Raw genomic sequence first — 26,337 nt, forward strand, 5'->3', positions numbered from 1 at the left:
TCTGTCATTCTGTGGCTGTAAAATTTCTGTTGAAATATACAGCTACACTTTAACTGTACCATTAAGGATACGAAGGCTTGTCTCTGGGGTGAACTCTCTACAGCACAGTCTATACATCTGGTCTTAATAAGGTACAAACAGCACCTTTGAGGGTACCACCCCAGTGACAATCTCTTTTACCCCTAAAGGTACAATTAGGTATTTATTTTCTGAAAGAAAAACAATGGCAGAGATCTTAAAATCAATTTAGATGTCTTTTTGACTTCTTTTCAGTGAAATCATGTTCAGTGGGGGTGAAAGGACAGGGACAGAGGGAGAAAGTAAGCAGATTTAAGGCTAATATAAAATAATAGGGGCATGTCTTCATGTCTCACAGATGTCTTTTGGGCTTATTCTTTGTTAAACTTCAGAGCTTCTAGGTTCTGAACTCTCATCAGTATGCTCTCTCTGAAGCTTTTTCTCTCTCGTTCTTTCTCTTCTTGAAACTTCTTCAGAGAGATTATTTTTCTAGAAGCTCTGACTTTTCTCCCCATTTTTTCTTGGGTCTGCCTTTAAAGGGTTAAGTATTATAGAGCCACTTAAGGCCCAGGACATGTGTGAGAGTAAAAAGCCATTTTACATCAGTCAAAAAAACCTGCTTTAAAAATGTTTGATCGGCATTTGGCCCCGTGTTAGATGGTAGTTTCACACACTAACATTTAATAAAGAAGCTGTAATCAAAGCTGCAAGACTCCTCACAACCCGATTCTTCTCTGCTGACCAACTCCTCCCCGAGGAGATCTGAAACCAACGGTGACAACTTGTGGGTAAAACAAGAATAGAAAAGCTGATTATTTTGTTCAGGAACACTAAATCTAAATCAAGTCATTCAATGTTTGTATCCATGTGTGAATAAAGAGACTAAAACAACATTCAGAATTAGATTGAGTTTAATTCCTAAGAAATTATTGAAAGTGTTAAATGCAGTGGAGTTTCAATGCACCCAAATCCTACAGCATTCTCAAAAAGAACTAAATAAAACAGAAGTTATGTACAAATGTAACCTGGACAGCAAGAGCAACTGATTCAACTCTCAATAACTCTCGTAGTAACAGTGCTGTACCTGAAAAATTACACGGATTACCTATAAACTACACCCTGGAGTTATATTCCACCTAAGCTGTCATATATTAATACACAGTTTCTCTACACCACTCTCACAATCAAACAGTTCTCTCATCAGTGATTATCATTTACATTCAGTCTTTCAATGCCATAGAAGTGAACTTACAAAAAAAAATTAACAGCTAAAAAATATTTACTGAAAAATCACAGTCAAAAAACATCTGGAATATGGCAACATGTGGTAACACTGACCGAATCAAAGACATCTGGAGTATTAATACAGAGACAGACGCTGCAGCTGATGCAGAGCACGTTATGAAACAACCATGCTGCTGATGAAAGGATCGTTCACTTTATTCCAGTCACATTTCCTCCTAATGAAGCCGCTCTGGCTTCATGGGTCAGCAGTAATGTTAATATGACCCATAAAGTCATGATGGACACCATTTCTGGGAAATATAGTCAGTTTTTTAAAAAAAAGTATCCTGTACAGATCAGGCTGGGATTGTTCAGGGCTACTTTAGTAAAATACTGGAATCTCTTGTCATTCTGACTAAGAGGGTCATCTATCGCTCAGACATGACGAGTAGAATCCACACCAGAATTCATTCGGACATATGACGGCCAAAAACATGCAGCTTATGCTCATTTAGTTGGTCCTGTGATGAAAATGTGCCCACGGTTTTTATCTTTATTCCACTTTTCCTCACATTTTCATCAGTTTCCATCCAGCTGTTCTTCTGGGTTTTCTGGCATGAAAACAGCTGGATGGAAGTTTCCTAAAAAGTAATTGATAAGAAGTGGACAGGTAAATAAATGCAGGTGTGACATTTAATGGAAATGGGTTTAGTAAAAATCACATGACAGATGACTGGAAGAACTCTTCATAGCTGTTCGAACGTCTTCCTTCCCGCTCTATCCACCATGGTTGTCTTTCCAATTAGACACTGATTTGCATCTGGTTGATGTATTTAAAAAATTACACAAATAATTAAAAAATACATCACATAAGCTGGAGAATTCATCCATCAGATACTGGAGGGGAGCAGTCTGAAACCCAATCTGACCATCTGATGGTCCACGTGAGGAGTGTGTGATATCTTTCACGCTTCTTTTCGACTCTCTTCAAAGCTTTTCTATGTAAAAACAAAAGATTATCCTTAAAGTGTGCTTGGTTTAAATGACATTTTTTCTTTATATTTTCACACTGATGGTGAAGTTTTGAACTTTTTTTCTACATTACGGTCACACAGAGGACTCAGTTCAAACTAGTATGAACAGAATGAGAGATTTTACTGACCCATAACTCTGTCAGCCCACAGACCAGCTGTGTTTACCTCATCGCGATAGACATGAAATAACCCCAAATTATTCTTATAATTGCAATAATCTTATTAATATATTACTATGAAGCAACGGGCTATTTATAGACCATGTTTACATACATGCAATGACTGACTGATGCTTAAAATGCATGTTAGACTATTAACATGCAGCATGGAGAGACGACTGGATGCTTAGCTGTTGTACCAACAAACACATTTATGGACAAACGTGAAGTTAATACAACTCCAGCATGTGGGACGACAGAAAGATGAAAAAGGTGCTTTTAGGTTTCTGACTGAATCTTCTTCCACAAACGTATGAATGTCTGACAAGACAGCTGAAGCTACATCTGATCAAATCCATCCTTCTGTCACTGGTCCCTAATCCAGGTACAGGTTTTAAACGATGGTGCTAGTGCAGGCTGCAGGTTTATAGCGCCCTCTGCTGGACCTAAATATGTTGAGGAACTACATGTTTTCTTTTTAGGTTTTCAATTGTTAAACAAAACTTTAATATTTTTTATAGCCTAAGAAGTCCTTTACATGTTATACTTTCAAAATTAGTTACTTTATGTCTCATATTTCCACACCAACTCTGAAGCTTTGGCTAGAAATGTGACCATATGTAAGAAAAACTAGAACATTTTAGGATAAATGGTTTAGGTTTTAAAATAAAATAAACAGAGAAACTTTTGGATCACGATTAGCTGACTGTGTTATGTGAGAAGCAGAAAGGTCATCATTACTCATCATTTGTCCACAAAAACTGGCTGACAAAACTGGCTGACAAACCTGGCTGACAAACTGGTTTGAATACTTATACGGAAAATTTCTATTTTACTACTTTTATTATAATCTATTCATTTTAATAATTTTATGCTACTATCTGCCTTAGATGTACAGCACTTTGTTCAGCTGTAGCTGTTGTTAAAGTGCTTTATAATTAAATTGATCAACATCTACAGTGAAATTCACACTGCAGGCAAACGTGGCCCAGAGTGGACATATTTGCTCCTACGTGACCCCTTTTATAGACAGTCTGAGCAGCAAAATGCATTTTTTATATGAATCAGACACACATTCTCATTAAATCCAATAAGCATGTCCAAACCTTTCACTGGTTTATGTGACTTTTAGGTCACTACACTGAGACAAACGTTGCTCTTCTTCACCGGAGGAAGCAGAACACATAAACACAGCGTGCTGCGCGTGACGTTATGGGTTCTTCTGTGCATGTGGGTCACTTTAGACTGCTCACAATGGAGTCTGATGGCCATCTCCTTTAAATAATGTCAACCACTTAACAAAAAAAATGCTCTTCAGGAACCAGCAGATGAACCTGTAGTTAACAGGCACCAGTTTTTCAGTGGGGTCAGGGACGCTGGCTGACATAATTCCATTTTCAGTTCAGGCCCAACATGCAGCTGGTTCTCATTGGGAAACCAAAGTCTTTGGTTGGAAACCAACTTCTTGAGAAAATGCCCAGAATACTGTGGACCACAGTGGTTCCCTGCAGGATGCAAAGGCCAGTCATGTTTGTCCTGCTGGGAGTCTGGTAGTTCTCCCAAAAGGCTAGTAAGACCAAAAGTCTTTAATTACCCCAAACTCAAGCAAATCAGTCCAGCTTCCAGAACAAATCCCATTTTTGCAAACAGATGAGTGCAGACGTCTCAGTTAGAAAGCTTGACCCTCATATTTAAATAAAGGGCATAAACCACCAATCACCTGTCTACACCTATGTAAAACAGCTTTGCCACATGACGGTATTAAAGTGGACACACCTCACAGCCCAAACAGCTTCATACTTCCACAGTGTCAAAATTCATTGTGTTTGTTCATTTTTTTAGGCCAACTTGAGCATTTTAGCCTGAAAATGGACGGGTTGCTTCGGTACAGCAGACAGAGACAACACACACACACACAATCAAATGTAACTTTGGCACTCAGACAGATAAACAGAGAAAAATGGAAATGCAGCAAGTTTGGTGTTTAGAGTTAAACCTGGAAGAAAAGTCCAGCCAAGTTTAAATCCGACGGTAGGTGAACCCTCTGGAGTCATCTGCTTTAAAAATCTCACTAATAACAGATTTAAACTAACATTACACAAAATAAGTCTGTTGTGAAAGTAAATGAACCCCAATATGAAACAGAAGAAGTTGGCTGGATTCTGCACTCATTAATCAGCTCTTGCTAATAAAGAACTAGAAGTCCCAGTATCAGAGGAGAAGCACAAACTGCCCTAAAAATGTGCTGGAGGTAAAAACTAAAAACAACTTTTAACATAATTTAACCATAATAAATTATTTTTAAGCCATTTAAAATTTGGAAAATCACAGAACAACATAAAAATAACCGTAAATGTTGCACATGTTTTTATAGATATGAGGGAATTAAAATAATTTACTGGGATTGATGACAGTTCAGTTGAAGGTTACTGCTTTTTAATGTAGTTTCACCCATTATTAAATTTGGGGTTCACTTACTTTTCCAACAGCGCTGTGAATATTTAATATTCAACATGAAATCCTACAACGTATTTATCAGTTAAATCAGTTTGTTGAAGATTTGATCCCATTTAAAGCAGAAAACACATTTATTCCAAAAGGTTCACGTAGCTTCTCTTGTCACTGTATCACAATATTTATAAAGACATATTTACATAGACATATAAAATAATGCTTGAATGGAAATCACATGAAGGAATGTGGGTGGACATGAGAAGTGTGAGTCTACTTAAATAAAATCACTCTCACTCCCGTCTGTTCCAATAACTCAATTCCAGCCATAGATGATTTATCAGTAATAATAATAATTAAAAAAAAAACCTGGGGTTTGATCCTGTTTTTGTTTTGTTTTGTTTTTTTTAATGGACAGGTCTGCACTACACATGAGCCTCCTCTTCTGTGGAGCTCTCCTGGGATTGGCTGCCACCTGTGGAACCCGACCAATGAGAGGAGAACGGGGGTGAGTGAGGGATGATGTCATCACACGCATTAACACACACACACACACACACACACACACACACGTAGGCTCTGAGGTGAGGGAGGGACTTTTAAGTAATGAAGGAGGTTTAAAGTGAGGAAACGAGATCAGAAGAAGAGGCAGGTTTTTTTTTGTTTGTTTTTTTTGCATAGAGCCATTTTAAACTCCTCTGAACATTTCATAAATACCGTATTTCCTCCTTAGTTTACTTCAACTTAAGCTTTTACTACAGACAGATCTTTATTTCTATCCATTCTTGTATTTGATATGACTTGTATTTCTCTACATCTTCAGGGCCTCATGTTAATACCTCCAAAGTAAAACTGGAAAATCACACTTTTACAGTTTCACTCTGCTGACTGGTTCATATGGGAATCCCCGTCTTCGGGACAGATGTACCACAGTGTTTTCTCCCTCCCAAATTCCCCCAATAATGTTGAACATTTTTTCCTCTGCAGCAGATTTTGGGGAACGAAGTGTCATGTTTCAGGAGGTTGGATCAAAAGCGAAGAAGCAGCCAGACCACCTACATTTAAATTAAACTTTACAGGAAGCCGGTCGCTGTTTGAAATGATTCAGATGAAGCTGCGTGACGTACAGAATGTTTGCATCATGTGTCTGATTTTCACAAAACAAACTATGGACAAGACTGAACACCTTTCTTTGTATTATCAGACTTGAATCCACTCAGATTTTATCAAACCGGACGGGACAAATTATTGAATTATCCTTTCTTACTTCCCCAAGAAGCTGAACATAAACGTGTTGAACACTAGGGGGCGTAGTCCAGATTTCAAAAGGAATTCTGGACTTTTGTGTGTAGTTGCAGCTGGACGTTATAACCTTAATGCCACATTTCCACTGTAATTTACTCAAACGTACTCTTCTGTCATTATTAAGACGTGCATGCATACCACGTAGGTCTAAATAAAACAGCTGGACCCATAAGGGGGAATTATACTGTTGCAGTATAAATAAGGAGGAAACATTAATATAGAAAACACACCAATGACTGAAATATATAAACCAAATGGCACAATGGTTTAGCAGAGGAAATACGGTATGTAAAATAGATATTTTCTCAGAACAGGCTGTTTCATCATTTTATAAAAAACAAGTAAAGCTGAGGTGTTTTCCTATGTCCACCAGACACACATATTGGAGGTCAATAGAAACAACAAATCAAACATTGTTCTCTTTATTTTTTCCCTTAAAAACCGTTAGCGGTTAATAACATCCACTCCGTTGCTTCTACGATGATTTTCATTGTTTTGTTCATATTTTACAAACAAAATAAGTGAGATCAGCTCCAGTTTGAGGAGCCTCTTGTTTAGAGTTTTCTTTTAAACTGGTTAAATTGACTAAATGGCTGTTTGATTCGTAACTGAGGCGGTCTGGTAACCACACACAGATGCAGTTAAAGTGCTTTCAGTATTAATAACCAAACAAATAAGTTGCAAATGCAGTGTGTGTGTGTGCTTTTGTTGGTTTTGTTTTTTGGTACCTAGTTTATTACATCTTCAACAGAGCAGCAGTCCCATTTGCAGTCACTTAAAGACGTTCTGTAGCCCATCAGATTGTCAGAATTACACTCTTCTGTAGGAAAAGTGCTTTAACATTAAGTTTTAAAACTAATACAATCGTGGAATTTTTCCATCTTGATGTGGATTCTTTCTCGTTTTCTGTATCTTTTTGGGATAATAGTAACTGAACAATTTGTGAAAAAGTTTTGGCTTACATGAATATTTTGCAGCAGCAGCCTGAAAGGCAAAACTCAGAGCAAAGATGCCCCACAGAACACTGAGAGGTCAGCTGTATAATCTGCACAACAAGGCATCGGATGCTGTATTTATACTATCTAAAATCATTTCTATTATAAAATGTATTTATTTAAAGAAGCCTTGACCTACATATGTGATAGAAAACTGGTGAATTAACCAGTTAAAAATGATAAATGAGCTAAATTCGACATCTTCCTGTTATAAAATTAAATCCAGAAAACTCCTCATGCTTTCATTTGTTTCTTTTAAAGAACTACAGATGGCATCAAACACCATTTAAAAGAATAACTCTTGTTTCATCCTGTGAATATATACATGATTCATGTAAAACTCAGCTCACGCTTTCTGTCCAGACAGTTTTCTGTTTCACCCCACTTCAGATTTCCCTGCATGTCAGGAACAAAAACTTCATTAATAGAATAAAACAGCAATGCTGTAACTGGCCTGAATTATTATAAAAACCTCCAACATGGACACCAGTGGACACAGTTCATCATCCTCTGTAGTTTTTTGATGAATATGTTTTAGAATATTGCTGTAATTAAACAGGTCAAAGGATGAAATCTACTGTATTTACAACACAACCAGGAGAGGTGAGATGAGTTCAAGGGAAAGCAAAAACTGGGGTGAAGTACACATAAACACCTCTTCTCACACACAAACATGACTAGTGAGACTGAAGGAATAAAAGTGGGGCCACTGATTTGAGAAGCTAGTGTTCTAGCAGTCCTGGTGGGACATTATTCTCATGTGTGTGTTCAGTCAGTCATGCAAAAACTAACAGTAGTTCTCAATGGTATCAAAGAATGAAAAGTTTACAGGAAACTCTGGACAGACCAGAGACGAGAGGAGGCACGCAAGGAGGGAAAAGAAAAAGAGAAAGAGAAAATTAATTTAGTTCAGCTGAAGGCAAACAGGAAAGCACATTCCTAAAAACACTGCAAAGGCGTCTGCAACAGAAAGATATTGCTTGGAGGTCGGCGGGGCAGCAGACCCGGGGGTCAGACAACGTTTTGAGCACAGCTACCTTGTGTGGTGTTTCTCTCGTTGAGCAGCTTTGTCTGACTGTTGGGCAGGATCTTGATCTCTGGAGGATCTGGACTCTGGCCAACACGTGACGCCCTCAGAGCATTTAGATACTGCAGACGTGTCACCTGCAACATGCACAGTGTTGGCTAACCTTCCATTCAGAAGTTATTACATCACAGGGTGACTGCATTACCAAATATAAACACTCCTCTGCAGTTTCTCCTGCACAGCTTCATCTTTTGAGGAAATCCTTTTAACCTGAATCAGGTGTGTTAAAGCAGGGAAACATCTAAAACCTGCAGGGCAGCAGCCCTCAAAGGCCAGTGTTTACGATTCCTGGTGTAAACTGAGTCATTCAGATCACAGGAATCCTGAACTGGGGGTGTCCTCGAGGGCAGTTGTCCTGCAGGTTTTAGATGTGTCCCTGCTCCAACACATTTGATTTAAATCAAATGACAAGTGCTGCTGCCCAAGCATGTGACCCATTAATCTGATTCAAGTCCGGCAGCAGGAAACATCCTAAACATGCTGGACTACGGCCCTCGAGGACACCCCTGTTTGAGGATTACCATGATCTGAGTGACTTGGTCTACACCAGGGATCAGGACCGACTTCGGACACCCCTGTCCTGAGAGCTTAAATAAAGACAACTTCTTTTGTTCTTGGAAACGTTTCCCCTCATCTTCACCACTGACTTGTTGATCTTGCTGACCTGAACTCACTGGTGGCCATGACTGAAATGACCCTCAGCAAGGTCCAGTGAGTCAATGACTCTTAATGATCCTTCAAATAGTAAACAGTCAACAAATTATGAGCCAAAAACTCCCAATTAGTTAAAGCTGAAGAAACCGTTCAGATAAAACGTCTAGAAGAGAAGTCCAGCTGCCTTTATCAGGTCCATCTTGCTCGTTTCTTGGTTGGACCCCCCCCCCTTTTCCTTCAGAACTACAGTAGTTCTTGGTGGCATGCATTCAACAAGGTGTTAGAAACATTGGGTGCAATGCCAACCACAACCTCACTGTGCAGCCCAAGCTGTTGACACGTACGTTTATATTTTGTCCTTTTGATTATAAAAACTCAAGGAAAATGGAACCTTAAATTACTTCTATTATGACATGATTCAAAATAAAACTACTTGAATAATAAGAATATAAAGTAATAATTGTGTAGTAATTGAAAAAATAATGAACTTTGTCTTCTATTGATGTCGGGATGCTGTTGGGGGTGTCGGTCAGCCCCCCTAATGTAACGGTTGAGGAAACTGCAGGTTATAAGTACAGGTTCTTGGTTCAAAATTAAAAATGAGCTAAATTTAACTTCACTGTCATTTTTCCCTTTTAACAGAATTTACTTAAATTCAACATTTACAGTGTTTTGGAGGAGACTTCAAAACATCGAGATATTCATCGTGTGTTGGGATAAAGACAAAAATATTGATATTAGTTACAGGCAGTATCGTCCAGCCCTAGTTTAAACCAGGCCGTGGTGGTGCTAATTAGCCTCAAGTGTGTCAAGAAAATATTACCCACATCATTACACCACCAGAAGCCTGGAGCGTTGCTACAAGGTAGGATGGATCTGTGCTTTCATGATGCTCCCACCACATTCTGACCCTACCATGTGCATCTAGCTCAATATGTGGAAAAACCTGAGAGTCAGACACTCTGAGTCAGAGTAGCAGTTCATATTATTCCATTACTGCTTTTTATAAAGGTGCATTTTCATGCATTGCCTCCTGCTCTCAGACTTTCCATCAGATGTGATTCACTTTGAATTTTATGAGCAAGCACAAATACGGTTGTATCATTTGACTGTGCATGGGTTTATACACACCCGTATAAGCTGCAGGTCAGTAAGAGCTCGGACGGTGTAGTCAGGACAATAGCTGGACGGGGTGGTGGCTTCTGCTGACTCAAACGGATCCCTGGGGGAGTGCCGCTGGGTTGACACGGGAGACTGGTGCACTGCAATCACACACACAGTCAGCACATTATCTGCAGCTCTGCAGATATCACAGCACTGAATGCATCTTCGTTACATAAACACCAGCACGATGATGTAGAAGCACCCACTTTGACCTTGGTATAGCTTTAAACTTGAATCTGCCGTCATGAGTCAGCATTTTTTCTGCTGATTAGGGCTCATTTATAAAAAAAAAAGACCTCATATTTGCTCTTCATAGTTTCTTATATTTAACGAAGTCGGACACAGTGAACAAATATTTCAAAGTTGAACAACTTACCTGACAAATGTTATTTGGTAGCTACTTTTTTTTTTAGTGTTTTAAGGAGGTTTTGCCTTCACATGACAGATTTAGCGAGGTGTGGACAGGAAGCAGGGGACAGTGAAAGGCAATAAATGTCTGCATTACCTGGTCTGGAGTGAGTAAATTAGTGGTGATATGGGCTGTGACAGTGTTCTGTAATGAAGTGGTCCCTAACTGGAGGCTATGTATGCATGTGGGTTGCAGAAGCTCTCGGTTGTTTGGAGTTTCTGTATTATTTCACTGTTAACTGAACATTTGTGGCTTCTGGTCAGACTAAAATGAGACTTGTAGGACATCGCCTTGATCTCAGCTTAACATGTTACTGGCTGATAGAAGTTTCAACAAATCCTGGTTAGGCCTGCACCAATTAGTGTCATTATCCCTTACTGTTAACTAAGTGTAGCATAAATAAAATCCTTGAATTTAAAATATCTAATAAAAGTGTCTCAGCTTTTATATTTTCTATGTAATCACTTTCGGATGATGGCTGGGAATGACAGCCTGAGACAGAAGTCTTCCTTAAAATATATAATCTTAGCACAAAAAGGGAGGAAATCTGTCTGTTTATTCCTCCGCTTCATTATACCTAACTGCTGTTTATTACTCATAACCAGAGAGCCTGATTAGTCACCTTTACACCAAGAGGAACTTTTAAGGATGGCGCTTCAGTGGCAACCCTATATATCTAGAATCTGGGACCTAACTCCATCCTCCAGGAGGTACGTCAGGGACTGGGGAGGATGAAATAATCTGCTGTGAATCCAGACCTCAAGCAAACTAAACATCTGTGGGATCAGCTGCAGAGTGGCCAACAAAACCAAGCTGTCTGACCCTCAACAGCTCCTGGCTGAGGAATGAGATTTCACCCCACAGCTAACCGTGATCATACTGGTGACCAGCATGAGAAGCCAAGCTGTTCAAGCTAGCTTCTACAACACTAAGGTCCCCGATTTATTAAATATATTAATTACCATAATCAGATGCCAGACTGAACTCCAACATCAGAATATTGCTGGGTCATTCCACAGAAGCATCGTCCTTCAAAGTCCTGCTTGGTTGTAAAACAATGTCCAACAATGTAAAGTACACCAGTTACTATTATCAACTCACATCAGGCTCTTTGGGAACTTTTAGCATAGAGGAAAAAGTGTTTTTGTAGCATTGATTATCAGGACATTCCTCTTTTTCTTTCTTCTTTGGTGTTTTCAAGTCTTTCAGGAAGAAAAGCAGAGCAGGTGACCTCACCTGAAGATGGCAGCGTCAACGCAGACACGCCGTAGTATGTAAACGCTCCATTTTCAAACTTCAGCCCCTCTTTGCCGATTTCCACCTCCACGCGCCCCTGACAACAAACACAGCACATAAACTATGATCAGTGATGTTTTTGATTTATTTATTTGTTTAAAAATTCATGTAGAAGCTTGAAGCTTTTAATCCCAGTCAGTGTGCAGACATGATGTTTCCAGCCTCAGCTGTCACATTAAAATGAATGTATGAATAGATATAGCAGCATAAAGGCTTTTCCTCACTTTCTCCTCATTTCCAGTTAATCCTGCTACTATTTACCTGCTATCCTCACTAAACCAACTCCAGCTCAGCTGCTTTGTGGCGCCACCGTGCATCAGAAACGTCTTCTTGGCTTAATTCCAGCCACAGAGGAGCATTATTTGTCTTCTTTTCACACACACATAGAACTTTCTGCTCACTGGTTGATCTTTGGCTGCTCCTGATTGGACATTACCGTCAATCTAAGCTCTCTGATTGGTGGAAAGTCTGACAGGAAGTGGCTTCATCATCATGTCCAGGTCTAAATAGAGGTCTCTTAGCAACATAGTAGTGGTAGTGATGTTTTTATGATGATAACAGCATGATAAATAATGCTGTTATCATGGATCATTGTGGATTTACCAGATAGAGTCTCTGAATAAAACTATATTTAGTGGCTGGATTGTAAACCTCCTGGATGGGATAGAAATGCCTGGAACTCTTCCGTGGATCACCTAAAGGGTAAACTATCCATCACAGAGCTAAACACTACCATTCCTGAGACACTGATGCTGATTTAAGAGATTTTGCTTCTGTTAAAATAAATGAATGTGTTTTGCTTCCAGCTGGTGGTTATAAATGTGCTGCTTTCCCTATTAAAAACACATTATTGTTGGCCTGGTTTCCTCTGTTTAATGAACAGAACAAATGTGTTGAACGTACAAGAAAAAAAACACTGATGAGGATACATCCTGGTACAAGCATTGTGCCTTGTCTTGTTGACTGTGTGAAATCTTCATGTTTTATGACCTGAATAAATAACAAAACCTCACTAAAGCAACCTGGAATCAGAAAACCAAGTATAGTTTTATACCTTCCTAATACTGTTGCTTTAATCCCTCCTTATTACAATACGTTGGCTTTATAAAGAGAAGAATAACACGCTTTATCCTGTTTACCTGTTTAACTTCCTCTGGTTGAAACCATCTGTCTCTCAGTACTGTGAGAAGTGAGTGCCTAGTTTTCTCAGATTTAAAGCTGCCCCTCTGTCCCGTCTGAACCGTTTGAGAGTGAAAACACACGTTGCCTCCTGCCGCCGTGTGTGAGCGTGCTCGTACCTGCAGCAGCAGGATGAAGTAGTCCACCGGATGGTTGCGGGTGTACAGGTAATGGCTGGGGCTCAGCCGGTTGTTGTGATCGAAGTGCACCTCCTGGTTAACGCTGGGGTGGCGGAGCAGGTGGAACAAGACCCTCTCTGACACTCTTGTCGGGCTGAAGAGCTCCACTTCTACAGGAGTCAAAAGCATGTTTTATTATTTTAATCAAGTTAAACTAAATTAAAAAATACGGTGAAATATTTTCTGCTTGATTTTTTTACTGTTTAACTTTGTTATATTGGAAAATGATATATGAAGACATTAATGCTGCTTTTTATCGTAAAAAAAAGATACTTTTCATAAAGTTTCTCATAGAAAACCTGATTAAATTAACAAAATTGTAATTAATTTAATTTAAAATAATATGAAGTTATAAATGACTGCAAAAGTGTCAGTTTGAGTTTTGTTTAAATTTGAGCATTTTTTATTTTATTCATCTTTAGAAACTGATGTATTTTCTCTAGTATTTTCTGGTTAGGGTTCATGGCTTTATTTGGCTGTGATGTTTTGTGTGTAAATAAAAAATGTTATTTTCTTCTACCTGTTTGATGCTAAATCATCTCTATAAAATAACTTTTTGTTACATTAAAGTTGAGTTAACGTGTAGTTTGTGTTTCAGCTTAACTGAAAGGAAGAGTGATGCATTCATTAGGTAGGAGCGTGTGTGTGTGTTAAACTTTGACCAGTTCTTTCCAGTATGAACTTCACAGCCACACACACACACGAATGCACCTGGGTAAAGATTGCCAGAAACACACACACCTCTGGACAGGAAGCGGTGCGTGGCCAGCAGCAGCTGTGGGGAGGTGTGGATCTTGGATTCTCCCTCTGGTGGCTTGAAAAGAGAAAACTCCTCATGGGCGCTAGAAGGCTGCAGGGGGATCTCCAGCGATGTGAGGGGACGCTTCACCTTCCTGTCCACTACGGAGGAGACGGGACGAAGGTTTGAATAAAGATGCCAGAAACACAGCAGCTAGCACGCTTACACACACTCACAGTAGCCGTCGGACTCATCCAGGATCTCCGACTTGATGATCTCCTCGATGACGTCCTCTAAGGTGACCAATCCCAGCACCTCGTAGAAAGGATCCCCCTCCCCCTCGTTGTTCACCTTCTGAACGATGGCCATGTGAGAGTTACCTGAGCAAAGAAATCAGAGGTTCTACAAAAACATGAATCATTACTGTAAAAAAATAAACTGAGTGTCTGTTCTAATCACGACCTTTGATAGAGTTTAGATGCCTGTTTTTAAGAGAAGTGTGTCAAACTGAACAAGCTAGGAAGAATGAACCACCAGCCAAAACATTAAGACCACCAACTGCTCATCTTGTTATAATAAAGAAAAGCGAGCTGCACCCTGGCACTTAGGTCTTATTCTGGACATTTCCAGTTACTGTCTCAAAAAGCAACTGGAAACTAGAAGCACTCAGAGAGCACAGACCTCCGCCCAGGCATACTGTCACTCGCCTGAGAAAGACTGGCCCAGCAGCCCACCTAGTACCCCTTTTATTTTACCAACATGATTCGGATCAAACAGTGTTAGATTATAACGTCTACCATTATGTCATCCTAAACTTTTTTTTGTTTTTGCCACTGATTCTGAGCATTATCAACTGTGTTAGAATAATAATGGAATAATGGCAAAATAATAGTAAAGAATCCTTCAAAAACCTCCTGGACGGTGATCTGGATCCCTCCCAAAACCTAATCACTTGTTCCTTTATTCCATTTTTTACATTTCTTGAATATTTAGTCCAAACCCCTCCATAACTTTTTGAGTTACGTTGCAGGCCAGAATGCTAAAGGTGCCAAAAACATAATTAAAAAATGACCAGAAGCAGAAGAAGCTTTGTCTTTGCTCCAACAAAAGAACGAGGAAGACTCAGATGGAGGAGAAATGATCAGCTCTTACTAAAACAGGACCAAGTTAGGAGCAGACATCCGTGAAATGATGCCGAGGCAGTTTTCATCTGGAGCTGCAACTAGAAGACGGCCTGTTGTGGTGTTTTATAACGTTTTGGACATGGCTGCACTGAATGCAGGGTCCTCTACCGGAGCGGCATCGAAGCCACGATGACCCGGTGTGAGTTCATTATTGAGCTGTCCATGCTCGATACAATAAATCAATATCAGCTGACATCCAGCGCTCTGTTTCCTTGCTTTAGCATTATGTGATGTTTTTTGCACAACTGCTCCCCTTCAAATTATTACATCTTATTTCTTTTTTATTATTTTACTGAATGATTGTTTTTTGTATAGTGTTTTTATTTGCGGTATTTTTAACTGTTGAAAGGTCATTGTGGTTACTGTCTTCCTTTTTTATTTCATTTTAGTGTTTTTATTGGTGATTTTATTGGACAGTCGTGTTAGCTGTGTGCCGGTAGATTTAACTGTTTGATGGAATATCTTGAGGAGCTGTCTGTAAACAAAGCTTCCCATTAGGGACAATAAAATGACTTGAAACTGGTTTTAGGGTCAGGTTACAACGTCTGCTTCTACACTTCTTTATGAGTATGTGGGTTGCAGATTTTTGTGGATTAGTAATAGTCAGATTTTAGAATGTAGTGTTATTTTATGACATGGTTAAAACACCTGTTGGAGATAGAGGAGATAAAAGCTGCCAGTTTGCTCATTTTACAGGCTGCTGCTGCTGGTGGTGGCTGAGCTGCTCCTCAGTGCCTAAAATCCCCCGGACAATTTAAATTTGGATTCTTTCTCTATTGCTTCCCCGTTTCTAGCCGCTCACCGGCCACCCTGTCACACGGAGGTTGGGAAGATATGTTGTGACTTCCCAGCTGAGCATGGCAGTTTAAATGACTGTCAGCAGGAATTACAGCGGAAGCGAGTGGATTTGTAAAACTGTACGCTGCAGGTTTGAAACCTAGATCAGACTCTGGGTACCTGCGGTGGACTGGTGACCTGTCCAGGGTGTACCCTGCCTCTCACTGGCTAAATGCTGGGATAGGCTCCAGCTTCCCCGCAACCCAAAATGGACAAAGCGGTGCAGGTAATGACTGAATGACTCTGGGTAACATGAAATTTAAAGAGCTCCTTTCCGATTCGCTAACTGCAGCTTCCCACCTTTCTTGAACTCCTCCAGCATGGCGTCCAGTTTTGTGTCGTTGAAGACAAAGTGCAGCGGGTGGTTGTAGAACTTGGTGATGGTCGTCATCGGGGTGCAATCATCTGGGTCCACCAACGCCAGATCTTTCACATATAGGATTTCCACAATATTAGACCTGGAAGAAACACATATACAGGAAGTTTGAGTCATATTTGGGAGATTTTGTTTGAAACAACAGAAAGTATAAAATAATTAACCAGACGACTTTTTGAGGTGAAAATATGTTTTAAAAACATCTGTATTGTAGATTTAACCCAAACAAAATAAAAACATGGAAATGATAAAATTTCTAAGGAAAAATGTTCCATTCATACACAGTCGTTATTCTATGCTTTGGATTATTTTTGCATACAGCCACTTTTCCAAAAAAAAGCAGCCTGACTAAAAGCGCATCAATCAGGTGTTATCCAACCTCCAACTACAGCGCCCCCTGGTGTGTGGATGCCATACCGACACGCAAACCACTAAAATCTGTACCAATCAATAATCTGTAGATTTTAAGCTACAAATATGAGAAGAAGTTGCTGGGATGTTTTGAAGTGTTGAACCTATTAAATGTTTTGAGTGGCTGCTGGAAATGTTTTAATAAAACGGCATCTAATAAAAATATGTTTCACATGTTTAATGAAGACGTAAACGTGTAATATGTAAAAAAAGTGACATTTAATATTTCCAAACATACAGAAACCTTCACGTCTCCTATATGATTTGAAGCATTGTGCTTTAGTTTCTTAGAAAATGTATTTAGATAGATGTGACCACTTGAACAACAACCTACAGTTGTTTTCAGGGTCATGTGAGTATCATGTTGCTGCCCCCACCTCTCCTCCTCGTAGATCGGCACCCGGGTGTACCCGCTCTGCATGATCTCCGACATGGTGGAGAAGTCGAGGACGGCCGAGCTGGGCAGCATGAAGCAGTCCTTCAGGGGAGTCAGGATGTCCACCACCGTCTTCGAGCGAAGCGCCCCGCGGCTGAACTCCTCCTTCACAAACTCACTGTGAAGGAAGAGCATGGAGCAGTCAGCCATCACACCCAGACAGTCACATGTCCGGACTCGGTCTGGAGTCTCTGAGAGCAAGTCAAGCTAAAAACCTTCAGAACCACGTCTCATGTCTTCAGAGGACTGACTCAACATACATTTTAAATAATTCTTAGAAGCTCTATGTCACAGATCTTTTGGACCAAATCCAAGACAAGCCAGTGTAACAAGTCTGACCCAGTCTTGGACCCAGTCCAAGTCTTTTGGGCCAGTTTTATTCAAGTCTAAAGCAGCTGTAAAGGTGCCGCATGTGACAAAATCAAAAGGTCACTGAAAGAAAAAATGTACATATAAAATCTGTTTTCTGTATCGGAATCTAATAACTTTAATAAGGTAACAGTTGTGTTTTTATTTTCTTACAATGAGCTATTTATAAATACTTTCTGTGGATCCACATACGTGGCAGCTGCCATTTTTGTGTCACCAATTTTACTACGGTGTCTCTAAAAGGACAAACAACTGAGGGTGTGAAGTGAGAACCCTGAGCTTTAAAAGTGCAGTACTGGCTTTGTTTGATAGGTGTTAGAGCACTATTTGGGATATATAACACCTTAAAAGGACCATAGAAGAAGACGGGACACACGTACACACTTGAGTTGTTACCAGTAGTGCAGTCAGTGCGCTGCAGATGAAACAGATGAAAACGTGTTTCTGCAGGGTTTGAAATACCACAAGCATGTGCAAGTTTGTGCATGTTAACTTGGGAGTGACGCACCTAATTTAACCACACATGCACCTATGCAGGTATGGAAAAAGCCAGAAACTTGCAGTGTTGCCAACTTGGCGAGTCTGACGTTATATTAGGTGAGTATTCAGACCTTCTCTAGCAACTCTCTTTACTTTTTTTTTCTAAGTGACTAGCAACACATCTAGGAACCTTTTTCCTTCCAGCTACAGTCAGAGCAGGAGATGTTTACCTCTGCGCTGCACCCAGACTGAAAAATAAACATGCACATGTGAAGCTGCCGCCGCACGATCCACCCTGGCCTACGGTCACATTTGCGTCTCGGCCATGACATCACCTGTAGAAGTGCTGCTGCAGCATCACCTTAACAGGTGTCAGTCAACATCCCCGCACGAGGAAACAAGCACACACGCTATAAAAACTCATTTTCAACGTACGTTACGCGTACATACATGTTATAACAGTAACTTTAAGAGAAAATGTTGAATTGTAGATTAACTGACTATGTGCACAAGTTTCAGGTCATTATCACTCTTGAAACATCACCTCTCGCTCAACTGTAGAAGATCTGAGACCAGAGATCCTGATCTTTGTCTGCTCCAGCAGGTAAACACACCTGATGACCAAATTCACCACATATTCTTCCCTCTGTGCTTATATCACGCAGCTATAAGTTCATCCTGTTGACTCGTTACCTTTTAACTAACAAATCCAGAAATTTTCATCCTTCATCATAAACATTTGATTCCATAAATAAATATTTAAGTTGAGCTCTAAAAGAAATATTTGAACTGCATACTGGACCTTTAAGTTGTAGCTTCTTCAGCTCGGTCTAAAGTCAGAGAGTTCATGCTACATTTTAAAAGTCAATCCAGTTGTTTTTTTTTAACAAAATCTTGGTTAAGCCTAAATTTTTCAAGTGAAGTGTGGGGTGTACGTGATGCAAATACACAAAGTAAAAGTTTAGATATAGATGAAATTTCACAATATCTCAACTGATTGTTCAGACTGAAGTCTGCATCTATGTGGAACCCTGGTTGTCTTTCTTTACCTGTACGGGTCATTCACACTGGTGCGGATCATCTCCATGGCCCTCTCCCTAATCCCGCAGGTGCTGATGTCCCTCCTCAGACCCAGGTCCAGGATCAGTCCCAGAGGGCAAGACAGGGGACAAGTCAACACCATGCAAACCTGGGCCAGCCAGGTGAGCCCGGGCGCCAGCTGGAAGCCATAACCGGAGCACAGGATGTGAGGAGCCAGCTCAGCGAGGAAGAAGATGAGGAAGCCGCTGGTGAACACCGCGGAGACGATGGAGCCCAGTGCCCGGTACAGGAGCACACCCAGGACCGAGTGTCCCAGCACGCAGAGGAACAGCAGCGAACACGTCTGGACGGAGAAGAGGCATGTTGGCAAGAAGAGAACACAACTACCTTCCCTTACCTCTCCGTGTCCCACCTGAAACTCACCAGGAAGTTCCCCCTCCTCCTGATTGGCTCGAGGCGCTTGGCGGCTCGTTTCTCCTCCTCGGATCCACAGCTGTGGAGAACGTAAAGCTCCACAGGGTCCAGCCACAGCAGGCTCAAGTTTACGGTCCTCAGCAGCCCGCAGACCAGCAGCAGAAGCACTATCAGGACAGCCAGACCCCACGGTGGGATGTAGTCTGCGCCCAGATCACTGTCGGTGCTTATCCGCAGTCTGTCGGGCCCCACAGATGCCCACTGCTCTCCGTTCCACACACACAGGTGGTGGAAGCTCTGTTCGCTGCCAGCTGCTCCCGCAGAGATGCTCCTTCGTTTAACCTCGACCGTTAGCAGCCCACTGTACTCCTCATCCGGGATGAACTCCTTCGTCACCTGGAACGCGGAATCCTGACGGTTGGACTCCTCTTTGCACGGGTCGGCTGCATCACCAACCGCCTCTGCCGCGACGCCAGTAGCCTCTGCGAACGCCACCAACGGCCAGCTTCCATTTCCAGTCAGATTAGTCCCGAAGAGACGGAGTGTGAACGTGGCTCCTTCTGGGGCCGAGATGATCCGATTCTTCATGCACACCAGACCCACCGGGTCTTCCAGTCGTAGCCCCAGAACGCGCGGAGCTTCTTGGCTGCAGGTGCCGTATCTGATCCCGCAGAACAACAATATCATCAACAGGAACCGTTGACCTGCCAAGCTGGCCACCATATTGGATTTGGTCAGCCTGGCTCTGCGTGGATCATGTTACTCAGCCACGCAGCGGCTCCGCCCACCAGGGGGTGGGGGCCTGGGAAGGGAACTCTGCAACTGGGCTGCTTGGCGGCCATCTTGGCTCAGCCTACGCAGGCTTTAAAGTTGAATTTTGAGGGTAGCGTACATTTTGGAGCTGGTTTCTGAATGTTTTTGTTTTTAATGCGCCGCCCTCTTGCAGTGTCAGCTCACAGCCACCGAGATAGGAGGACGAGCTCACGCCCATCTTTGTTAGATTTCATAAAAACAAGCCATTCATGACTCTGGGCTACTGCTGGAGACAGTTTATGTTCTTTATCTGATACTAAAGTAATCTCTCTGCACTAAAGGTGCTCATTAAATTGATTATCTTTAGGCTTTTTAGAAAAGTATTTCATGTGTGTGTCCCCTTCTTAGGAGACATGGTCTGATTAACCTCCCAAGGAGCCTCAGGGCAAACATTTTTGTTGGTCTCCAATCACCCCTCAATATGCATAATTTTGATTTACTCAGACAATCAGAAAACAGCTTTCGTAGCATGGTATGAATGAAGACTTTCTTTTACATGTCCAGACAGGAGAACAACGCATCATTCTTTCTCTCCTTTTACATTAGTTGCATTACAAAACTGAAACTGATGCTGCATTTTCCAACTAAAAACGGGTATGTCAGTCCATCTGCACCTTTCTATGACTCTTCAACAAATCTTAAAATCTGATGAGCATATTCATGCTTTGAAACGTTTTTCTAGAAAACTGCAATCTATATGACAGACATGGAAGAGATATTTATCAAATTACAGCCTCTGATTCAGTCTTCAAAGATGGGCTCAGTGGATTTGTAATTTTTCTGTTAATCAGATGCATACTAAAAATCATAATATTACACCTTAAAAATCTACTGTGCAAAAATGCAAAAGAAAACAAGCTTAGAAACCTTATTCAGCTAAGCTGAAACGTCATTCACAATTAAAACTCCCTTTAAAGTTTTATTAGTTTAAAGCTACTGGACCCATGTAGAATAAAATAGCTCTTTATCACAAAGACCACAATCATTTCAGTCAGCCTGGGATTGGTTTTCCTGACTTTTGGTTTATTTTCATATGTTTTGGACAGAAATACCTGTATGTCATGATGTCACATGATGTCACACTGGATGCCTTGCACCTTAAATTCATAACAGCTGATTGCTTGATATGGTCATTTATTGCTATGTTCACCAATGTTTTTGTTTACAGTGAACATGTGTCTTATCTTTCCTCTTTGACCTATATTCTCCTTATTGTTTTTTACTTTTTTTTTCCTGTTTATTTGTTTGTTTTTGGCCCTGTTTGACCGGTTTACGAGTGAGGAGTTAATTTCCACATTCCCTTATCTGGGGCGTTGGTATAAATATGGTTATGCTGCAGCTCCAACAGGCCAAAGCAAAGGCCAGCCAAGACCTGGAGATGAGGAGTGACATAAGACATGTCATGATAACATGATTTATGATGACAATGAGATAAAACAGGACCTATAATCAAACGCAACAACTACGCCACAAGCAGACTTTCACAAATAATAGAAATCCGGTGGAAGACAAAAGCTGCTTCTGAGCATCTGCCACTAAAAGTTATCAGACTGAAGATTTAAACCTCTGAAGGCCAAACAGGACACGATGTCAACAAGATATCAGGTGTTTGGGCCCATAAATAAATCATTAACTTAACTTTTTAATCTTAATTAGAAAATGCAAGACAAGAAAATAAGATAACACAAAGTTGTGCAACAACAAAAGCAATAAAAGGGCGAACTGTGTTATTTAAATGTTCTCATGTATTCATTTACTAACCAATTAGTATCATGGAAATTTTCTTCTTATTAATCAAGTACTCTGACATAGAAGTGTTTTTCCTAGTAACCAATTATTCTTAGGTGTTTTTTACTTATTATTTTTTACTTAATACTTATTAATTACTCTTTTTACTTATTACCAATTAGTTACTCTTTTATCAAAAAGATGTATTACTTACTTAAAATAGTTTTGCATACTCGTTAACAGCTAATGTTTAATAGAAACCTGATCATTAGTATAATAGTGAAAATAGTGAAGTATTAAAAATAGGAAGAAGGCCCACATGTCAGCTCTACCTTATACAAAAGAGAAGTGAAAGGTGAAGCGGGGTGTGGAACTGTGCTTGCGTCTGCAAGAAAATGAACATGCAACATGTATTTAGAGGAAATTTCTAGTCTGCACCCATCAAAGCAGAGAAGAAAACCTAAGGAGTAAAAGGTGATTAGTAGTACTCTAAGAACACAGGTAGGGAAAGTAGTACTGGCCCTGAGGAGCTTTTTGGAACCTAGTACACATTATTGGAAACTAATACATTTTAAGTTTTTTTTTCTCCTTCATCTGTTAATGAGGAGCACCCCTCCTGACTCCACATTTGTCCGTCTTTGATCGTGGAATCATTTGCTGGTGAGTTTTATTTTTTTTATTTTACATCCATGTTGCCTCTGCAAGATGCATGTAGTGCAAAATGAGTTCTGCTTTAATAAATTCAGAATTAACTTTCTGATCTTTGAGTCATGTTTTATTTATTTTATCATATAAAAGGTGAACTTGTCGAGAATCCTTTTTGTCAAACAAGACTCTGTGTTGAGCTGATATAAAGTCAGAGACTGAATTTAAGTTGAACTAATACTGATTTTATGTCTGCTCACTGTTGAAATAGCAGTGTCAGTGCAATCCATGAGAAAGTTAGATTTCAACACTGATTTAATATTCATCTTTTTAGTACATTAATATTGATTTACTGCAAACTCACAGCTATGTGTGAACCTGTCACATAATATAGTTAATTGAGCCAGCTCACACACACACAAAAAAAAATCACCAAAAAAAAGTGATTATCAGTTTTTTATAAAAAGAAAAAGGTCATTAAGAGTTTAGAGTGTTTTAATCTGGCAGCCAGATATCAACTCAACAAAACATTAACTAGTCACAAAGCAAAAATCTTTGTATTTGTGCAAATGGACAACTCTATCCAGCACATTTCTAATGTACATATACCACCAAACAGTTACTGAGACCGAAAATGACGTTTTAAAATCTAGTTTATAAGGAAGTGGTTTGGAGGGGAGTTACACTGTTCTGCTCATCACCTAAACACAGTTTCTGTTAAATTTGATAGCTATTACATTTCTGACAATTGTTGAAAATACTTTGAGGCTAAGGGAAAATATCAAAGTTTGCCTTTAATCAACCTTTTTGAAATATCTGCATCATCTCGGAAACAAAAGTGGAAGAAAACCACTGAAAATCCTACAGCTTTTTGTCTGGTGTTGGCACATTTTTTGTTATGCTACCTTGGACAGGCTTATGTGTGACCAATGAGCATCCATTAATACAGGTTATCAAAATATAACCCTCAGCCTCATTATTACACTTTGTCATGCTCCCATTTACTTGCAATAAAGTCTCCTCCCTCACAATCTGCAGCACCTTGCCCGATAAAACCAGCCAGTAACCTACGATCACGTTAACAAGGAGCTTGCATGCCTTTCCTCATGCAGATCATTTTACCTGCAGATGACGGATCATGGACAACACTAGTCATTGTGAAGAGCAGACAACTGTCTTTCTTACCAATGAGGACAAGAATGAGGTTTACAGGATTCCAGCTCTGTTCTTCGACAGACACAATAAAGTTCTCTTGGCCTTTGCTGAGAAGAGGAGGACTTCAAATGATGCCACCACGGAGGCGCTGGTTATGAAAACAGGAAAGTTTGTCAAAGATGAAACCAACCATCAGACAAGAATTCAGGTAATTATCAAAAGTAAAGTAGTTATTCGTAAATTACTTGAAAAAATATTAATTTCAGCCTTGTGTTCATTCTGAATGATGCATTTTTCAGTGGTCAGAGTCCACAAACGTGGTGGAGAAGAAGCATCTTGGTGGATATCGTCCGATGAATCCCTGCCCAGTCTACGAAAAGAACAGCGGAAAACTTTTTCTGTTCTTCATCTGTGTCGAGGGTACTGTTTCAGAAGCATGGCAGAGGTTCTGGGGCATCAGCAAGGCCCGGCTCTGCTACATCACAACCACAGATGCTGGTCAAACCTGGACGGATTTAACTGATCTCAGCGACAAACAGCCGGAAATCAAGGAATGGGCCACGTTTGCTCTTGGGCCGGGTCATGGCCTTCAAACCCAGGCTGGGAGGTTGATTGTTCCAGCTTACGGATATGGCTCTTGTTCCCGGTCATGTTTCTGTATAAGCTGTTTTTGTGCTGTTTCACGTGCACTGTGTCTGCACAGCGATGATAAGGGTGCTACATGGCAATTTGGTAATATGCTGGAAGAAAAATCAGTTGAATGTCAAATGGCAGAAGTTTCTGATGACAAAGGAAACAGGCTCTACTGCAATGCTCGTAGTGAGGGAGGTTATAGAGTGGAAGCTGTCAGTGAAAATAGTGGAGAAGAGTTTTTGACTCTCCCTGCTGCTGGGAAGCTGGTGGAAACAGGTAGAGGCTGTCAGGGAAGTGTGGTCTCCTTTCCAGCTCAGCCTGAAAAGGCCAACTCAGCTCAGGTGCCACAGTGGCTGCTTTACTCCCACCCAACCAGTCAGTCCAAACGTGTTGATCTAGGAGTGTATCTGAACAGATCCCCACAGGATCCACATGCTTGGAGCAAGCCCTGGATCATTAACAAGGGGCCCAGTGGTTACTCAGACCTGGCTTACATTGACGAGGGCTGGTTTGCGTGCCTGATGGAGCGTGGTGAGGCGTCTGAAATCGAACAGATAGCATGCAACGTCTTTAGCTACGATCAAGTCAAAGAAAATGTTGGCTTAATTAAATAAATATTTCCTGATCTGTCTTAATACTTTATGAAAAATGAAGTTAATTGAGGAAATGTAATTAATTATTATCTGTGCAGTGAAATCAGCTTCATATGATCTAAAAAAATATGGTGTTTAACTGAAATTTCATCCAAATTATGTGTAAAACTATAAATGATTGTAATAACCTAAAATGAGTTTGACACCAATCCCACACAAGCTTCTCAGTCCTTTTACATTTCTCATTCACACATTGCTGAGGTTAGAATTAATGCACATGGACTGTGACACCATGCAGTTTGGGATGGATGGAAATACTTGCCTTTTACAGTTTCTGGTGAAACTGTTCTTCTGAAATAAAAACAAATAATAGATAACCTTGTGGAAAAACACACCAGAATATTGTTCATTCTTGGCTTCTCTTCCTAAATTTTGTTTTGTGTGTTTCTGCATCAAATGTTATGACTTGTAAAAAAAATTTAATCCAGAGAAGTTGTTCAGTGAACAGACTGAAAATTATTTATTTTGTCCTTGTCTCTGTTAAATAAAGATTTAAACAAAAATCTTAAAAATGACCGACTCAAGTTTTTGCTGCATTTACAAAAACTTTCCAACTCTTCTGGAAATTGTCTTTCGTTTTCATGGCAGCTTTCGACACACCTTTCTCACCTGAAATGCTTTCCAATCAACAGGTGTGCCAGTTAAACCTCCACGTGCACTCAGTGTGCAAGATTTTTTCAGGTGATAAATATAAAACTGCTACGACAGATATGAACCAGTTAAAGGTACAGTGTGTAAGAATGACTGCCATCTAGTGGTAAAAATGGGTACAGCACAGTTGTGAATGTACAGTGGCCATCAGTGGCCAAAATTCTTCCAGACAAAGATTTTTTTTTATCTGAGAGTGGATCCAGTGGCCTCAGGTGCAGCAATGACTGCACTACAGGTAACTACGTCATCATTGTGTACATGTTTACTGTCTTCTATGGTTCTTTTAAGGTGTTAGTATCCCAAACAGGGCTCTAGCTCCTATCAAACAAAGCTGGTACTGTAGTTTTAAAGATTTACACACACAGACACACACAGGTTTGTCCATTCAGAGACACCGTAGTAAAAATGGTGGTGTTCTGTAGAAACACCCTACAGTATTTATCAGCATATCTGTCAATCTGTGCTACCACATATGCATTTGTCATACAATTCAATTTTGTGCTATCAAAAAATAGAGTAAAGATCACAAAGGTACGGTCACAGGTGTAAAACAATCACACTGTAAATACATGTATGCAGGTAGGGTGGCTTGATAGAGTAAATTAATTAAAGCATCAAT

General features: G+C 40.3%; 2 protein-coding genes across 4 annotated transcripts; one reads left to right on the plus strand and one right to left on the minus strand.

Moving 5' to 3' along the window:
• Positions 1–911: 911 nt before the first annotated feature.
• LOC121629858 (metal transporter CNNM3) lies at positions 912–20,220 on the minus strand. 2 transcript variants are annotated; one of them, XM_041969699.1, is made up of 11 exons: positions 19,450–20,218; positions 19,035–19,369; positions 17,078–17,254; positions 16,214–16,371; positions 14,129–14,272; positions 13,895–14,053; positions 13,094–13,263; positions 11,736–11,832; positions 10,058–10,188; positions 8,223–8,349; positions 912–5,360 (listed from the first exon to the last, which is right to left on the minus strand). In XM_041969699.1, exons 1-11 carry the CDS (start codon positions 20,161–20,163, stop codon positions 5,311–5,313), a joined length of 2,262 nt encoding a protein of 753 aa, XP_041825633.1. In that variant the 5' UTR covers positions 20,164–20,218; the 3' UTR covers positions 912–5,310. The 2 variants fall into 2 exon arrangements, with proteins under 2 accessions (XP_041825633.1, XP_041825634.1); XM_041969700.1 differs by lacking the exon at positions 912–5,360 and adding an exon at positions 6,750–8,022 and having other exon boundaries at positions 19,450–20,220.
• A 28-nt stretch (positions 20,221–20,248) lies between these two features.
• On the plus strand, positions 20,249–25,563 carry LOC121629859 (sialidase-4-like). Of its 2 annotated transcripts, none has more exons than XM_041969701.1 (3): positions 20,249–22,641; positions 23,739–23,989; positions 24,081–25,563. In XM_041969701.1, exons 2-3 carry the CDS (start codon positions 23,765–23,767, stop codon positions 25,026–25,028), a joined length of 1,173 nt encoding a protein of 390 aa, XP_041825635.1. In that variant the 5' UTR covers positions 20,249–22,641; positions 23,739–23,764; the 3' UTR covers positions 25,029–25,563. The 2 variants fall into 2 exon arrangements, with proteins under 2 accessions (XP_041825635.1, XP_041825636.1); XM_041969702.1 differs by having other exon boundaries at positions 23,755–23,989.
• Positions 25,564–26,337: the final 774 nt, after the last annotated feature.

The sequence above is a fragment of the Melanotaenia boesemani genome, chromosome 19, assembly GCF_017639745.1.
Source record: "Melanotaenia boesemani isolate fMelBoe1 chromosome 19, fMelBoe1.pri, whole genome shotgun sequence".
Taxonomy (NCBI): Eukaryota; Metazoa; Chordata; class Actinopteri; order Atheriniformes; family Melanotaeniidae; genus Melanotaenia; species Melanotaenia boesemani.

What these genes read in the sequence shown, in the direction of transcription:
- LOC121629858 (XM_041969699.1), bottom strand. Translation starts at nt 20,163, where the DNA reads ATGGTGGCCAGCTTGGCAGGTCAACGGTTCCTGTTGATGATATTGTTG. An exon ending in CCGATCTACGAGGAGGAGAG is followed by an intron (nt 16,372 to 17,077) that starts GTGGGGGCAGCA and finishes TGTTTCTTCCAG; the next exon opens with GTCTAATATTGTGGAAATCC. An exon ending in GGATGAGTCCGACGGCTACT is followed by an intron (nt 14,054 to 14,128) that starts GTGAGTGTGTGT and finishes TCTCCTCCGTAG; the next exon opens with TGGACAGGAAGGTGAAGCGT.
- LOC121629859 (XM_041969701.1), top strand. Translation starts at nt 23,765, where the DNA reads ATGGACAACACTAGTCATTGTGAAGAGCAGACAACTGTCTTTCTTACC. An exon ending in ACCATCAGACAAGAATTCAG is followed by an intron (nt 23,990 to 24,080) that starts GTAATTATCAAA and finishes TGCATTTTTCAG; the next exon opens with TGGTCAGAGTCCACAAACGT.